General features: G+C 40.3%; 1 protein-coding gene across 1 annotated transcript in view; it reads left to right on the forward strand.

Annotated features, from left to right (window-relative positions):
- Nucleotides 1–18,413, forward strand: part of vav2 (vav 2 guanine nucleotide exchange factor) — a 154,264-nt gene that overhangs the window by 122,084 nt on the left and 13,767 nt on the right. Inside the window, exons 8-14 of the mRNA XM_046868261.1 lie at nucleotides 2,385–2,483; nucleotides 5,149–5,217; nucleotides 6,605–6,705; nucleotides 15,076–15,175; nucleotides 16,381–16,476; nucleotides 17,936–18,004; nucleotides 18,243–18,329. Of these exons, the coding sequence (XP_046724217.1) occupies nucleotides 2,385–2,483; nucleotides 5,149–5,217; nucleotides 6,605–6,705; nucleotides 15,076–15,175; nucleotides 16,381–16,476; nucleotides 17,936–18,004; nucleotides 18,243–18,329 (621 nt within the window). The remainder of the gene's footprint in view (nucleotides 1–2,384; nucleotides 2,484–5,148; nucleotides 5,218–6,604; nucleotides 6,706–15,075; nucleotides 15,176–16,380; nucleotides 16,477–17,935; nucleotides 18,005–18,242; nucleotides 18,330–18,413) is intronic.

An 18,413-nucleotide genomic window follows, 5' to 3' on the forward strand; every position in this document is an offset into this window, starting at 1 on the left:
AATGAGCAAATGGGCAATTTTATGGTCAGGTGTCCACAAAACATTGGCCTTATTGTGCATGTAGTGAACCCCGATGCATTTACGGTGATGGGAACAAAAACGGTTCAACCTCAAGCTTTCATTTCACAGAATGATAATCTGTGGAGGTTCAAACTCCAGTAACGGAGAACATCGTTTGTGGAGACTTTATCATGTAGAGTATATACAAATAATTCTGCCATTATTAGCGCTTTATTAATGATTGTGGAGCACTTAATTTAAAGTTAGCAGGGACGAGCAAATGGCTCCTCCGATGCAAACCTTTTTGACCTTTCAGATCCTTTAATAACTTCAAAACACCACCAGGAATGTAAAGATAACAAGCACAAACTAGAACATAATCATAGTGAACCAGTAGTGAACCATATTTCCTCTCATGGTTGATTCGGGAAGTTGGAACAAGAGCTGGGGATGATGAATCCAACAAGATGAGAGAAAAGTCCTCCTGTAAGGGAGGGAGAGAGAAATGAATGACTTTGTAATAATAAATACTTAATAGTAATTCATATCAACAGTCTACTGAATTAAAGCGGCCATCACATCACTGCCCCTCCATTAACAATGACGAGACATAATGATTAGACATTCGGGTGTTGAGGATGAGGACTGGTTTCTCTCAAGGTTTCTTCCTCATATTATCTCAGGGAGATTTTCCTTGCCACAGTGCCACTTGTTTGCTTGCACACACCTACAATTATAAAGAACTATTTATGATTTTTTTTTTTTGAGAGGTGGAAAATGACGAATGACATTCCCTCGCATTAAGTAGGTTTTTTGTGTACTTCTACTTTTTTAAGTAGTTTATAGAATCTGTAATTTTCCTCTTACTTAAGAATGTTTTGTAAAAAAAAAATATTGTACTTAACTACATGTTAAAACATATCCGTTACTGAGTGATAAATAAATAAATACAAATAATGCAGGTGAGCAGATTGAAGAGATGGAAGATCTCCTTCCACAGAGCTCTGACCCTCAAACCTACTAAACACCTTTGGGATGAATCTGAATGCCGACTGCACTCCAGGCCTCCTCACCTTCTTACCTACATCAGTACATGACTTTACCTTGTGGCTGAATGAATCTCATACAAATCTCCACAAGCACACTTCAAAATCTAGTGGAACATCTTCCCAGAAGAGTGGATGGAATCATAAGAGCAAATTGTGACTGAATGTGGAACGTGATGCTCGAAAAGCACATACCGTACTTATGACCTGGTGTCCACAAACTTTTGGCAATATAGTGTACCTACTTCTTCTGTTTGAAATACACTAGAAGCCCCCCTTCACTGCCCCCCACTGTTATAAATGTAACTCAGAAATTTTACTCTGAGTAAATTTTTATTTCACAATTTTTTGTAAATCTTTACACTATTAAATTTATGTAAAATGCCAGTGCAGTAGAAGTGCTTTTACTAGAGTAGAATATTTTATTACTAATATTTGCTTAACTCTGTAAAGCTGCTTTGAGCCAATGTTCATTGTTAAAAGTGCTATACAAAAGAAATTATTGAATTGAATAGAAAGAGAGAGAGAGAGAGAGAGAGAGAGAGAGAGAGATGATATTGAAGGTGAAGAAAAGATGGCTCGGGGAGGACACACGCGAGTCCAAAAAAGAAAAAAAGCACCACTGTGTTTCCCTAGACCGAGCATGTGTGAATCTGCAGCTGTTTGAATCCGAAAACATCTCTAATCTCCTCCCCAACTGCTTCCAGCATGGATGACACGAACGTTATGATGCAACACAAATGTTCAATGCAACTTGCAGATGTTCAGATGTCCTGATAAAACTCTTAAAAACAACCCTGAGATCAGGAGTCCGTCCGATTCAGGCAACGCTGAAGACCCAAGTCCTTTATTCTTTTATCTTCTGTCGTGCTCTGGCTTTTTTTGGGACATTTGTGGAAATGAATAATAGGTGTTGTGATTGAAGCTCCAGATGTTCTGATGAGCAAAACTGAAGCTTTTCTACAGAGCTAAATCATTAGCATTGCAAATGGTCCATTCTGTTGGGTAAATGGAAGGAGAAATAAAAAATAAAAGGCATTCTAGAACACATAAAGCTGTGAATGAACCCCTCCTTTTTCCCAAAGTGTGCTGTGGATCCCCAACCTTATTCCCTGTCCAATGTGATCCATCTGTATTAGTTTGATGTCCCTGTGATATATTTCTCGTCCCGCTTTGTTTCCGTTTTTTCCTCTTTCTGCGTATGGTCTGCTTTTTCCTGACTGTCGTAGTTCCCTTTAGCTTACACCAGGAATTCAGAAAACGTCTTGCTTTATTTTTTTTAAATTCAGAATGTCCTACAGTGTTTTGTGTGTCTGTGCTTGTTTTCTCCCATCACAGAAAATGGGAATGACGGAGGACGACAAGAGGAACTGCTGCTTGGTGGAGATCCAGGAGACCGAAGCAAAGTACTACAAGACGCTGGAGGACATTGAAAAGGTGAGGATGGAGCAGGGGAGTGGAGACACTTTCTCCTTTTTTTTTTTTACATTATAACCCACACTACATGACCAAAAGTATTGGGACAACCTGCTTTTCCAGCCATATGTGATTCTTTCCCCAAAGAAATTTGGAAGCACACAGTTGTACACAGTCTTTGGATGCATCAAATCTTTCCTTTACTTGAAAACTAGGAGACCCAAACCTGTTCCAGCATGACCCAAAGTGCCCAAAGCCAGCTCTGTGAAGTGTATATGGGTCGGAGTGGAAGATTTCCTGCTATAGAGATCTGAACTCAACCATATTCATCACCTTTGTGACTCCTCACCTCCACCTCCTCCACCTAAATCAGTACCTGACTTTACTAAAGCTCTTGTAGCTGTGAAAGAATCTCACATAAGCACATTCCAACATCTAGTAGAACATCTTCCCAGAAGAGTGGAGGGTATTATAACAAAAAATAAGCGATTTGGGATTTGATGAATCATTCGGCCAGGTGTCCACAAACTTTTGCTCAAACAGCATATGCATTCCAAGGACACTTTTAATGAAAAATCACTTTTTGCTCAAAAAAAGAGTTTTTTTACTGGACAAGGTCCACGCTTATGGTGATGTTCTGGAGAGGGCGGGGTTTATGAGCTCATCGAGTTCAGTGCAAAATCCACACACGAGGAAGAGACACAAGGAAAGAATGGAAAACAGGCAAAGAAAAAACAGTGTGGGTTTGGAAAGAAAAAAAAACTTTGTGTGGGGGAGAAAGATGGAAGGATACAGGGAACAAGATAAAAAGAAAGAGAGAGAGAGAGAGAGAGAGAGAACTCTTTCACTCCTCCTTTTATAGCTTAATTAGACGATACAGATGTTGTCTCAGCAGATCGATAGTATTGGCCGAGGGCCTGAGCGAGTCCTCCAAGCATTGTTTTTATATACAGCCTAATATCCACAGCCTTCTCTCATTCCACTCCCTTTCTTTCTCTCTTTCATTCTACACAAGGGCCAAGGCAACACATTTAACCATTTACATTTTTATTTATGAGGTCCAATTTTTTTTGTTGTTGTTCCTGCCCTGATGTTTCTTTTTTTTTTTTTTTTATGGGGGTGGTGTCTCACACTTCTTTTTCTTGTGTCTTTAGTTGGGATATAATTTACAAATATTAAATTAAATAGTCAATTATTTTTTCAAATATTTAGAGTTATCAAGTAAGCTTTTTATTTTTATTGTTGATTTAGTTTAGGCCAGTCATTACATCAATACTATTAAAGTTCCAATTCCAACTAATAACATAGTAGGAACGTAGTAGCAAGTTAGTTTACCCAACAAAAAAATTATGGAATTGTCTTTGCTGTCACATGACATCAAAATATAATTTTATCAAAATGAAGAAGCTTTCACATCGTGGATTAGAAAGGAGTAAAAACAGCTTTATTGCAGTCAGTCAGCAGGTTTTAAGAGCTTTCATGAGGAATATCTCAAACAGCGACGGCACAAGACCACCGATGCCAGCAAGAGCAAGTTCACGTCCAAAAATCTTACTATTTTGTACTTTGATCATTTGCATATTTCTCAATTTTTAGTTGCATTTCCCTCATTTATATATTCCATAAAATAGGGTTCTGACTGAACACGTGTTGTTTCTTTATGATTCTGTCATGACATTTTGGGAGCCAAATAGGAACATAAGACACAAACGAGCGAAGAAGAATTTTCTAGAGGAATTTGGACACTAAAAAAACCTAAAGGGAAACGGTGATTATGTATAAAAGAAATACTTTTTTATGACACCTATTTGTAATAAACGAGATTAGATTAGATTAGAAAAGATTTGATTAGATTAAATTTGATTGACTTTGCACATGTTACGGTACAAGGCAACGAAATACAGCAGAAGTGCATTGGTGGCATTGTACAATATTTACTTATGTACAGATTAGTAAGGCTGTGATTATATACATTTACATAATTAAAACATATTTGAACAGAATATACCTTTAAAAATATTTATTATTCTTTCTTTTCCCATTTTTATTTACATTATCGTAACAGGCTGCATAAAAGCTTATTGGGAGAAAATGATCATATCAAGTGTTTTTTGTTTATTTTTTTTTTTTTTTAAGCTCCATTCTGCACAAACGTACCATGTTTTTCTTCTCACCAGGTTGAAACCGGTGCAGTAAAATAGCTTTTCCTCGTTCAAGCTTCGATCCTGATAAGTAATCGAAGACTTTCCACTTTATTTTGCTTCAGCAAAGCAACTTCAATTGGATAAGCATCAATTCCAGATGATCATTTGATTCATTTTGCGGATCAACTCCTACACGCTAAAACTCCTCATTACCTTTCAGCTGAAATAAATGATTTCGTTGTGCTAATTTCTTTTCAGGTTCCACGCTGTTCAGAAAAATCTATATCTAACGTTTCTTTCTTCTCTTTAAACTCGGTTACGCGCCTCGATCAGCAGGGGGGCGCGAGACCTAAATGCGAACGCCGCGGGAGGATGTTTACGACTTTATCTTCGTGAATAGCACAACAGGACAGGAGTTGAATTACTGCAGCTGTTTGTTGAACGTAACGAGCAGTGCTTCTAATCATCGATGTGTGAGAAACGATGGGAGTGTGTTTATACTGTAGATAAAGAGTGTAATGGTGTCCTGTCTGTTCCCACAGAGTTACATGGTCCCCCTGAAGTATGTCCTAACTCCACAGGAGATGAAGGCCATATTTGTGAATCTAGAGGTGAGTCAGATTTTGTTCTGTATTACATCATATATATATATGTGTGTGTGTGTGTGTGTGTGTGTGTGTGTGTGTGTGTGTATGTGTATTGAGGTTTGGGATGTTAAATGTGACCGAATTGTAGATAATGATAAACAGGTTTTGCACAAAAAAAAAACGGTTTGATTGCCAGTGGTGGTGAAAACAGTCTGTTCCAAAAAAATGTCCTTGGGAGAAAACCTTGGAGGAATTTTTCACAACGAACACCATGATCAAGATACACGCCATAGCGAGTTGGGCATACACCCGATACCAGTTGTTCGAATGTATGTGATGCAAACTCTGCACTGATTCCGAGCTCACGTTAAAGATTTTGTTCCCTGAAGTAACTCGACACGTTTAACCAATCGCATTTCACGGTATGTGGTGCAGAGGGCAGATAGATTTCACACACGATGAGGACCACACCATAGTTTGACTAGGAATCAGTTCTCTGGGCCGAGCTGAAATGGCTACAAGATCGGAAAAAGTGTTGCAAGTGTAGCACTTTACTTCTAGTTGAGATTCTTTTAAATGAGAAACATGTTTCAGCACCATTTAGAGCCATGTACAGTAACAAATTCTCAGTCGTGTAAAGGGTTTTACACAGAAGTGCTTTTCAAACCGATTTCTTGCTCTACCTGTAGCGTGTGTGTGAATACGACGATAATTTAGATAAAAAAATTACATTTCTACAATTTTTATATGCTTACCCACCTGCTACTCAGTCTGAAATAAATCTGAATCCACTTTTTTAGACTCGCTTTCGTCTTTAATTTCTCAAATAAAACAAACCAAAAAGCAAAAAAACAAAGAATTGTCAGGAAGTAAAAAAATCGAGATTAACCATTAAAATGGGAAGAGGTAGTTTAATAACATGGGAATGGTATGGAAGTGTTAGGTCAATGGTACAGGAATGTTATGGGAAGTGGTAGGTCAGTGGTATGTGAATTGTATGGGTAGCTGAGTGGTATGAAAATGGTATAGAAAGTGGTAGGTCAGAGGTATGGGAATGGTATGGAAGTGGTAGGTCAGTGGTATGGGAATGGTATGGAAGTGATAGGTCAGAGGTATGGGAATGGTATAGAAGTGGAAGGTCAGTGGTATGGGGTGTTATAGGAAGTGGTATCTCAGTTTTTAAGACAATGGACTCCTGATTGGAAGGTTAAATCCCAGCACCACTAAGCTTCCACTGCTTGGCCCATGAGCAAAGCCCTTAACCCTCTGTTGTTCCGATGTAAAAAAAAGAAAAAAAGGCATCTTAAATGCAAATCGTTCTGCAAGAGCTTCTGCCACTGGTCGTGAATGTAAATGAGTTACCAATGAATGCTTTTTAAACCAATTGTGCTGATAATTTAACGTTTTGTAGGATATCATTAGAGTCCACGGTGCTTTGATGAAGGCCATCGACCAGAACATGATGCTCGGAGGCACCGGACTTGGAAGGATCTTCCTGGAATTTAAAGAGAGGTCAGTAAGACCTGACTTTGTGTGTGTGTGTGTGTGTGTGTGTGTGTGTGTGTGTGTGTGTGTGTGTGTGTGTGTGTGGGAGTACAGCAGGAAACGGAAGCAGTGCCACATGAAAACGGACATAGATAAGAGTGTTATCTTCATCCTAGTGCCTGAACACGGTTTTGTGCATGTGCGTATGGCTTTAGTGAAACCACGGCCCCAGAGCGTGGCTTCTGATCACCGGCCCGTAACTTCTGCTGAATCGGTTTTGCAGATCCCTTCAGAGGCATTGTGAACGGCGAAGCTTGAAGATAACCATCAGCTAATTCTAAGCATGCTTCACTAGCCGCTCTGTGTCATCAGCCTTTATGAAGAGCCGCTTTTTACCTGCGGCGGTTTTTCCCGAGCCTCATCCTGCTGTGTTCAGCACATGCACAGTGTTATTGCAGTGCTGTTAGTCTGAGACACTGACTGAACATGCACTTGACAAATCCTTCACAGGTTTAGAGCTTGCTCCTTCAGGTCCCAGGTGTATTAAAGAGCCTAGAGGAAGCTTAAAGTCCAATTTATTTGCAGTAGGATGCGGTGAGATGAGAGTAGTTTTTGCACAACCTGTTGTGACGTTGCAGCAGACTAAACAAACCGGTGTTGTGTCTCAAATTTGCGTACTCCTGCACCAGAGGATCTTTTTTTACACAAAATAGTTTCATATATGTTAAATCACAGCTCTTTTTTATTTTTAATTGAAGATTATATAACAGTCGTCACCTCGGCTGACTTCTCACGACAAGCTTGGGTACAAAATGTTTTTTTAATCCATCTGTCGCGTGTACGATATACGAGGCCCCGCAAACGAGCTGTTGCTATAGAAACGATAATATAGTCAAAAGAATGCATTTATTTTAAGTTGGGATTCGGAGTAAATCTCAAGCGAAAAACAGAGCTTCTGTTCTAGAAAAGGAATCAACAACTGCAGCACCTTCTGGCCAATCAGATTAGAGAATTTGAGAGCGTAGTGTAATATAGTATAAAAACTTTAGTGCAAAAGGAATTTTTGTTTAGTAGAATGGTGAAATTGAACTCTATAGGGTGGGGTTATGAAACAGGTCGGAGTCGGTCTTTATATTGTTATTTGACTGGTTTAGTGTTAAAGTGGACACTCAAACATTACATTTAAGGGGCGTACTGGATGTATGTCACGACTTTGCCCTCCTAAACAATTTTTCCTTACTATATTATCCTGAAACACACCTCTTATATACAGAGGTGGAAAGAGAATTTAAATATTCTACTCAATTAAAAGTACTGTTACTTCAATGAAATCTTACTTAAGTATAAGTAAAGTTACTGGTTTAAAAATCTACTGAAGTAAAAGTTAAAAGTAACTCATTTCAAATGTAAAGAGTAAAATTTACAGACTTCTATTGTAGTTTAAAAAGGACTAGATATAAATCTCAAACTAGTTGTTTTTAATTGAAGAAACACCTTCACAGATTAAAGTGCAATAACAGTAAAAAGTCCATGAAGAGTCTGATGTAAAAAAATCTTCTGTTATAATGTAATTTGACAATTCGATTTCAGACAGCGAGCGCACGCATTTAAGAACGTCAGATTCGACACCATTTCACCATTTTCATTAATTTTTTTACTCAGTAATGTATATGAATTAAAATGTATTCAAGTACAAAACAAACTTAAGTAAAAGAAAAATGACAGATTTTTAAAAGTAGACTCAATAAAAGTTACTCAATTACAGTTACGTGAAGAAAGTAATTAATTACTTTACACCTCTGCTAATATAACATCAAACAGAAATAGAACACACACACAGTTGTCTGTACAAACTGAACTCTTGTCCGATTTGAAGTGGTTGTATCTCAGTCATATAAATTTTCCTCATTACTGCACGTTGAGCTCAACTGCAAGATAAAACCCCAGCAGGAAGTGAGATTAGATCATCGACAAGAGTAATAGCCGCTGGCGAAGAGCCGTTTCGCTCGCACTGTTCCACCAGCTGCTGAACGGACTCACGCCGCATGCAATCCAAAAGACATTATTACTTATTCTCTTCTCGTAACCTTTCCAGCTGTTTTCTGCCGTTCCTGAACTGAGATCCTTTATTTTTGCTCCAGTCTTTTTTTTTTCTCCTTTATTTTTTTTTACTTTCTCCACATACCTTTCAATTTTATATCCGCTAGGTCTGAGATGTAAACCCTGGAACGGAACGAAATGTTCCTCAGTTGTTCCAAACGATGAGAGGGTGTCTGGAGAGTTGGGAATCGGTGTCTGTCGAAGGGTGCAGCTGCAGGGCACAGGCCGGATTTGCATAGCGATGCCGAGTCGTGCTCGCCACCATGCTGGGGTGTAGGCAGCGATAATCACGGGTTCGGCTCTCTTAATGACTGTGCAGGCTGACAGCAGCACTACGGGAACGTTCCCTCACATCCAGCCCACGCCTTTTTCTTTTTCTGACCGCTTTGCTTAGAAGAACGAGCTTGCGCATGTACTCTTGCATGAGCCTATATGAATCTGCTGATAGAAATCAGTTTAGGTCTTTAGAAAGGTCTAGCTGAAGAATAAGTAGCTCTACTCTTTTATATATATGTGTGTGTGTGTGTGTGTGGGTAGGTAGGTAATCGGCTCATTAGTGGACTCTTTGCTGAACCCCGAGGGCTGCTTTGTGTGAAGCTGGCATGGCAGCACCGCCTTTTTCGCCTCCACTCTTTTTTAATCTCGACTCCAAGCCTGTGATCTGATCGAGACGTACTGATACTGTGCCCTAGGAAGGCACCCAAACATTGTACTTTCTCATTCAAAGGTATTCATTCTTTCGCTCTTCCTGCGCTTGTACGTGCATGTAGGTGTGTGTGTTTCAGTGGTGGACAGTAAGAAAGTAAATGCAATTCGTTACTGTACTTAAGCAGCTTTTTCGCAAGTAGTTGAAAATACGATTTTGGCCTCATGATAATTGTATTAGATATCAATCAGTGTTTAACGCAATAATGTCATTCTATTAATAGATTATTGTGTTAAGAGTAACAGAGTCTTTTCACATAAACTGAGTTGATTAAGCAGAGAGCCTTGTGGCAAAAATGATAATAGGAACATTATAGACATAATAAATCATTAGTAACGTAAGTACATATGAAGGCAAATACTCAAGTGAATGTTTAAAGGGAGCATTTTTACATTTCCTGGAGTATTTTACTGAGTGTATCTCTACTTTAACTCAAGAACATGATTTGTATTCTTCGTCCACCACTGGTTTGTTGCAGTCCATCTCTGACAATGCACTATTACAGGCCTATTACACTACTAAAATATGTACCAGGCTGTAAAATGTATTTATGTCGATGATCTGGCACTTTCTGGAACTGACCATGTGAAGCATGAAAGCTCATGTCCATGTTAAAGCTTCATGTTAAACTCTGGCCTCAGCAGCACGAGTCTTCACCTCGACTCTGGCACTTCGACAAGAGGGAAAATGTGGCGTGCTAGAAAGAAAGAACAGACACAAATGCCCATATTAACATTCTGTGACATTAGGCATAATGCCATACAGAGTATTTTTGGCAAATTATTCCTTTCATTAGAACATCGCTGGTCTTTTCCACTCTCCTGGCGATTGACACGTTTCTCGTTCTCATTATGAAGCGTGCACTTCCATTCCTTCATCCCGCTACAATGAAGGAAGCGGCCTGGGAATTCTGTCCGTCCGCCGTGCTCCACACCTCCCTCCGTAGGCCTGGCTGACTTTAATTAATTTTGTTATCTCCACTTGTAAGTCCCGCTGACCTTTCGGCAGCGATCGCATTCACCGGAATAAAAGGAACGCGGAGCTTTTTTTAGGATGCTGAAGCGTTGAAGGGCATAGGGGAGGGAAAAAAAGCGCAATGTTTTCCAGTGCAGAAAAAAAGAACAGTGGAGTGGATGTGGGAAAAAAAAACAGTAAAGTATTTCCGATCGGATTGTTCCCAAAGGTCAAGAATGATTTAAATGCGAGTTACACCACGAGTCGACGTATTTAAGAGGCTAATTGTAAAACTAATTTGTTCGTGATAGAGGAGCAGGATGGTCAATAGCTGCTGGATTGAAGCTGAGCTCAAATAACCTGTTACAACACTCTCAGCCTATTGAGGGTCTCAAGCACAGTACAGTGGGTTAACCGAGGTAGTATTAACAGCGAGATTGCGTTTGCTTTGAAACAGCATGCATGACCACCTTCTGTAATGAGAAAACCAGCAAGCCCACCAGAAGGGAAATTTAAAAAGTCTTTGTTTAGGCAGCAATGGCAAAGGTTCTCAGCCCAAAGGAATATTCATATCGAAGCACCGTTGGTTTCCCAACAACCACTTCTTTTTCACAAATCTGGCTTTAAACTGTCAGACTTCTGTACAGTTTAATGAAAGCGTGAATACTCTTGAACTCTTTTGCCCTTTGTACGTGTCAAAAAACGCTGTCTAAGCATTCAGAGTGAACACGAAGGCAAAATCACACATCGACGCATCATTTCATCACCTTCAGATATGTCAATCGTTCTGCAGATGGACGCGTCTGGCGCTGCTATTGACCGAAGCCAGGTGTATGTATTCGGTTTGCTCGATACAAAAAGCTGATTTCCAGTGTCAGACAAATAATCATAGTTGGGCTGTGAGAGTTTAGACGAGTCAATCGTCCAATGGTGATCCAGATTCATTGAAAGCCCCCAGTGAGTGAGCTGTTCAGAACAGTAATTAGAAAGTGTGTACGGTCAATAGGCAGTAAAAAAGTACATAAAGAAACATAATCGTTTCTGCATGTGTAGTAAACAATGGAAAAAGACTCAGTTACCCTCTATAAATAAAAAGGAACAACTGATTTCGCAAAATGAATTATAAATAATAAACATAATATAGTGCTCCTCCTGCAGCATGCAGTCTCATGTGTACAAACAACCAGCATGTGCGGCAGTGATTTCCCTCTGGAGGCTGCTCTTGTAAAAATGCAGCAGACCTTTTCGGCCGCTCCAGCTAGGAACACAACCCGGAAAAACTATCGGTATGGATTTTTGCTAAAAGTTCCGGCAACCAAATATCGGTGCCTATTAATCAGCAAAACCGAAGGCTTAGTCAACCTCTACTAGAGATCCCTGTAGTAGATTTAACAGATTTTCATAGATTTTTATTGAACCTCTCAAGAATAAGTAGCAGTAGTTCTAGTAGTAGAACACAATGGGTGAATAGTGAGTTGTTGTTTTTTTTCTTTAAAAGAGAAGTATCTGGTCTGTTTAAAGTCAGACACTACTTAAAAGTGGTAACATGATGCTGGACTGGGCAGACTTCTAATTTTCATATAGTCGTTTTCATGAGTTAAACATTTAAAGGTAACTATTGTTACGATGTATTCACGTCAACCATGTTACCAAAAGTCACTAAGCAGCATGAGGAAGCCTTGTAATGGAATGTGAGACGCTTTATTTTTAAATCCACACATAAGCACAAGTCATAGAGTTATAACGATCCCCATTAAGTCAGTGTAATGAGTTTTGCTTTCTGCATGTGAACACAGAATAAGAGCTTGTAAGCTCGTTTAAAAGGATCTGCACCACTTATTGTTGCATTTAATCTGATACATATCCATGAATCACGTACATTACACAAAGCCCAGACAGCTAAAGTGCATTCCAGCGTGATCCGGTACAACTATGGGTTCTGTTCCTGGACATATATTCATATATTCCTCGACATGTGCCCCAGGACCGAGTGTAAAAAGTGAGACGGAGCATGCAGGGATTGCTCGCCGCATCTGTCCCAGTCATTCGGCTAATTCGGTTATTCGTGTCTCCATTACCCTTGTAATAGATGCTCATAATGCACGGATATTTTGGATCGCTGCCATGTCGGTTGTGTTGCTGGATTAACGGCCCTCCAAAGCGCGATCATAGTCACAGAACGCAGGGTTAGGATAGCATTAAGCCGTCATAATAGCACTCATTTAACAGCAGGCCCTTGGCTGGTGTATGCGAGACAGCGCCTCATGGAGGAGTATTTATCAAGAACATAAACACACTGGTCTAGTGCTAGATGAGGTGCTGAAACTATGAGGCTTGTAATACAAGCAAAATACAAGATGGTTCAACTTAAATCCCAGCACGACCAAGCTGCCACTCCTGAGCCCTTGAGCAAGGCCCTTAATCTTCTGTGCTCCAGGCTGCTGCATCCTGCACTGTGACCCCAGCTTCCTAACATCACTTGGAGGTGGGAGCTCAGTGGTTAATGGGCTTTGGATCGAAAAGTCACGAGTTCAAATACCAGCAGCACCAAGTTGCCACCCTTGGGCCCTTAAGCAAGGCCCTTAACCTTCACCTGCTCAGTTGTAAGTAGCTCTGGATAAGGGCATCTGCTAAATGCTATAAGTGTAAATATGCAAAGAAAGAAGTAAACTACTGTACATGTGACAAGTATAAAGCACCTTTCTTTTTTCTTTCTTTTCTTTTCCTTATTTCCTACATTACAGCTATTAGCAGTGCTGACACTGGAGACTCCTTGTTACAATGCTAAACTTCTTGCATAATGCTCCACTCTTACTACAGAAACAATAAGCATTTAATCAACAAACTTTTAGCTACTATCCGGATTGTAATAGAAACTTTCTGACCAATCAAAATTCAGCAGCCAATTTCAGTGCAACAAACAAAGCAGCTGAAACGTCAAACTTTTAAAGACAGTAGCAATTAAATTCGGTTTAAAATTCACAATATGGAGCGGTAGGTTTGATTGGCGTGTCAGTGAGTTTTTCGTGTCTTCTGTATCGCTCCCTCAGCGCTCGATAATTTCAAATGCGACCCGTTCTATCCGTCATAATTCACACAGACTCGCTCTTTCATTTCACTTTTTACTGCACCATTTAATTCCTTATATACATAAACAAAGAATTGAGGAAAGGAGGGGATTATTAATACAGCATTATTACCCGTTACCTTCTCTCTTTCTCTCTCTCTCTCTCTCTCTCTCTCTCTCTCTCTCGCTCTGTCCCTGCAGCAGTACAGTTTATTTAATAAAATTTGATCGGAAAATTGCCTTATAAAAAAGACCTTCATATTCAATTACGCCCGTGACATTCGTTATTAGAGCTAATTTGTGACACCTGCCCCGGCGTTTTCACGATTGCTCCAGAGCCTGTGTTGTGGCTCATAATTGAACGGCGCTCACATTAATCTTCATCAGACGTTCTCCACGAGGAGCCGAGCCGACCAGAGCCGGGCCGTCTCTCTAGCTCCACATCGACCCTTAATCACACCTGCTTAGCCGAGGGGCACGGCGGCACAGCGGCCAGGGGAAAACTACAGTATCACCCCCTCTACCAGGCTCAGTCCAGGCCCATCCTGAACCTCTCTCTCTCTCTCTCTCTCTCTCTCTCTCTCTCTCTCTCTCTCTATCTCTCTCTTTGAGTGAGAGGGTAGACACCCAGTGGAGAATTGTTCTTCATCTTAGCAATTAGGATTTTACACTGTATTATCTCTGTGAACTCTTTTATTTGTATTTTAAACCCTGACATTTTACAAGACTGTCCATCCTGTTTTGCATTCTTCTATTCACTGCTCCCGGTTACAGTCACTGTTCTTTTAAAACATATTTTAAGTTCTTTTAATGTGAATTAGTCAGGTACTGATGTAGGTGACGTGAGGAGGCCTGGGATGCAGTCAATGTTCCAATTCATACCAAAGGTGTTCAGTAGGGATCAGATCAGAGCTTTATAGCAGGGCACTCGAGATCTTCTTCTCCAAACCATCCCAATAATATCTTCATGGAGTTGGCTTTGTGCAACAGGGGCATTGTTTTGCTGAAACAGGTTTGGGTCTCCTAGTTCAAGTAAAAGTAAAATTTTAATAAACTGCATCCAAAGATGCCCATTACAATCGTGCGCCTCCAGCTTTGTGGTAACAGTTTGGAGAAGAACCACATATGGCAGGAAAGGTCAGGTGTCCCAATACTTTTGTCCATATAGTGTATTGTGCTATTTGTGTTTTGTATTCTCACACTTACATGAAAACTGAATTATCGCTGTTGATAAAAAACTTTAGATTTGTGTTGTGTCTGAATGTTTTCGTTGACGTCTCCTCTGGTGATGCGTGTTTTAAAGCCTGCTGGCACGTCCGATGTGTCATGCATCATCAGAGTTGCTGAATCTCAGCCGACAGTTCTAGTCATTTATTTCCAGCGCATTCGTTAGAAATTAACCTCGGTACTTTATTAAAGCACGCATAACAAACACAGTGCACACAAATTTCTCCACCGAACACGGAAAAAGCATCCAATTGCTGATTTATTGTAGGAATGTAAATGTAAAAGTGTAAATGATTATCGGTAGCAGGATGCGATCACTAACTGGACGTATTGTCCCTTCCAGGCTGCTGATCTACGGTCAGTACTGCAGTCACATGGAGCACGCACAGAAGACGCTGGACGACCTGATCGCCACGCGCGAGGAGGTGAAGTGTAAAGTGGAGGTAAGCTGGCTCACCTTGTTGCCACGTCCTTCAATCTCGCTCACTTTATTCATAAATTAGTGGAGCTGAACGAGTGCATTATAAACATCTTGTGCCTAATTAGCATAAAGCTTCACAGATGCATTTATAACATTAGTATGATAAGTCTAATAGCTGGAAGCCGTCCAGGTTTTTATTATCCAGCATGAGTTATATAATGAACTTACTAGTTTATAGAGATATTTATAGGTACTCCAACTAGGCGTGGATGATATATATCGTCTACGATAATATCGTAATCGTCAATACGATTTGACATTATTGAGAATATCGCGGCAGGATCCTCAGCTTCTCCACCCCTCACTGCTACTGACTCCTTTAGCTCTTTTTTATACTATATGAACAAAAAGATTGGGACAGCTCACTTTTCTAGTCCTAGTGGTTCTTCCAGGATGTACAGAATGTCTTTGGATGTGGTATTTTCCTTTCACCTTATCTAGGAGACCCAAACCTGTTCCAGCATGACGATACCACTGTGCACAAAGCAAACTCCATGAAGATCTGCTTTTCACTAACCTGGCCTTACTAAAACTCTAAGATTTATCTTCCCAGAAGAGTGGAGGTTATTATACGAGCAAACATGGATGTGGAATGGGATGTTGGAAAAAGCGCATAAGAATCTTACAGTCTTTGCGGTGCAGGTTCTTTCATTCATGAAACACACACTAGATTACTGCAGTATGCGCCGCATTGATACACCGCGAGATAAAGCCCGGATCAGAGGATATGAGGTGACCATTAGGTCTGGACAGTTATATAGGTGTTTTGTGTGGAGGAAATGAAACAGTTGATGTATGTGTATAATTACCAAATGCAGATTATTACCAGATAAAGGGTCTGTAGACATTTGCACCGCTGTAAAGAGTCTGTTATAGTGGATTCGAATCAACATCCTCATTCTCCTGGAGTAGCATCACATTCCCTGATATTACATCACCATGATACGAGTGTGTGTGAGGGAGAAGTGGGGAAGATTATAAAGATTTCATCAGTGGCTCGAAATCGATCTAGTAGCATTATGCTTACGGTTCTGTCTCATTCAATGTGTTTAGTTACAGAACATTGACACTGAGATTTATAGTTTATATCAAAGAATTAGCATGTCTAGGAGCTTGCGGTGAATGAGTCTGAATAACTGCGTTTCTGATGTTGCTGATGTTTCTCAGGAGTGCACCATGAAGGTCCAGGAAGGCAAGTTTAAACTGCAGGATCTGCTGGTCGTTCCTATGCAGAGGGTCCTCAAGTACCATCTACTGCTCAAGGTCAGTGGAATATCATACGCATGATTTGGGGCTATTTGAATATTCACACGGTTTGGAATATTCATTTTTTATTCCAGAATATAATCAATTGTTTATCTATTAAATATTTAAACGTTATGTACATTTACTTAAGAATTGAGAGGCAGCTAAAATCATTTTAAACATATCTGTCATGTGATGAGGAAGATGGCGGAGGTACAGATTGAGACAATGTTTATGTTAAAGAAGGCAGACGAATACACATCATAATCCAAGTAGCGGAAACGCAAATCAAGCGCGGGTCAGCAAACAACATAACATGGGCAGAAAAGCAGAGAAACCAAGATCGAAAACCAGGAAAACGAAACACAGAAAAAAGAGTTGAACGAATGAAACAGTGAGCAGGATGAGCGTGTCATTGGAAACAGGTGTGACTGATTGCTATAAGGGTGTGTTGGGAGTTGGCATTCAAGGCAGCCATGTTTGAAGGCCTTGGTGTCTGATGGGAAGGTAGTGATCTGAAAATTGTTTTGTTTGAGAAAAAAATTATTTGCATTCCTGCATATTATAGAAACATAAACAATAAAAACAAAAAGACTTATCAGTTGGAAGCTTCATCCTCAGCATTCTCCTACTGATGCAGTACAGTTTTACTGTCCTCTAAAAAATAACGCAACTGACAGCCATTATTGTCCAAATAACTGCCAACAAAAGTGAGGACGCCCCAAATGAACATGTCAAAATTGTGTCCAAGGTGTCAATATTTTTGAGCACTATTGTCATGTAGCACTGCCTTAATCCTCCTGGACATGGAGTTCACCAGAGCTGCACAGGGTTGTTGCTGTAAGTCCAAGTTTCATTTCTATAGTATTGTCAATAAAACGGTTGCTGAAATATGAGTGTACTTGCTGTACTCACTGCAGGGTAACGGGACATTTCAGAACTAGGAGTTGGAGACTTTGGGGCATCAGCAGTTGTTTGGAACCAGTGCGAGCACATTTAAACCCCTTGCCTTTAGTCATAATGGAGCAGTATAATGGTGCGCAGCAAGTGTTCGCTGTAAAAGCCTTTTAAAGGACAGTTGTAGTGCTGCGCAAAGGGAATTTCGCTGTCATTACTGGTTAGGATGTCGTGATTCTGTCATGTCTGCTGGTGCGATTACAACATGGGTGTGTGTTGGAACTCATCGTTCCAATATTTCCTGTTTTCCTGCACCACCCTGAGCATTCAGTCTTTAGGGAAGACCACATGGGAAGTGTGGATGGGTGTAATGTAGACATTATAAATATATATATGGATATTTAAAGCCTAGTTCATATCAATGTCCATGAACTTGTGTAAAAACTCGAGATATCCACTGTTGTTTCACTGACGCTGTTTCCGCCGCTCTTTTCAAAGACAACACTAGTCCATGAGAACGTGAGCGGATTGTAAATAGAATTCCCGAAGCTCATGCGTGTGAGTTCTCTCTGCCCTGCAGGAGTTAGTGAGTCACTCGATGGATCGGCCAGAAAGACAGCAGCTGAAGGAGGCCCTGGAAGCCATGCAGGTAGAAACTGCACTGACACCGACATCTACATATCATTCCTCACACCAATACAAGCGCTCTGTCACTCACGCAGGAAGCCGCGGGGACGTTCAGTTCCACACGCCGACTGCACTCTGTAACAGAGAGCGATCAGAAATATTGTGCAGTGAATTAGGATACAGAGCCTCCGCAGGGGGAAATGTCAGACTGATATTTGTCATATCCGAGTGCTTCTCTGTACTTCTGTGTGCCTTTGCAGGACCTGGCCATGTACATCAACGAGGTGAAAAGGGACAATGAGACTTTGAAGAAAATCGGGGAATTTCAGTGTTCCATTGAAAATCTGGTAAGAATCCACAGAAGAAGGATTTGACACAGATCTGTGAAATTGTTACACTAAAATTACACACCCATTGAGCAAACCTTCATA

Source organism: Silurus meridionalis, chromosome 15 (genome assembly GCF_014805685.1).
Source record: "Silurus meridionalis isolate SWU-2019-XX chromosome 15, ASM1480568v1, whole genome shotgun sequence".
In the NCBI taxonomy this organism is placed as follows: domain Eukaryota; kingdom Metazoa; phylum Chordata; class Actinopteri; order Siluriformes; family Siluridae; genus Silurus; species Silurus meridionalis.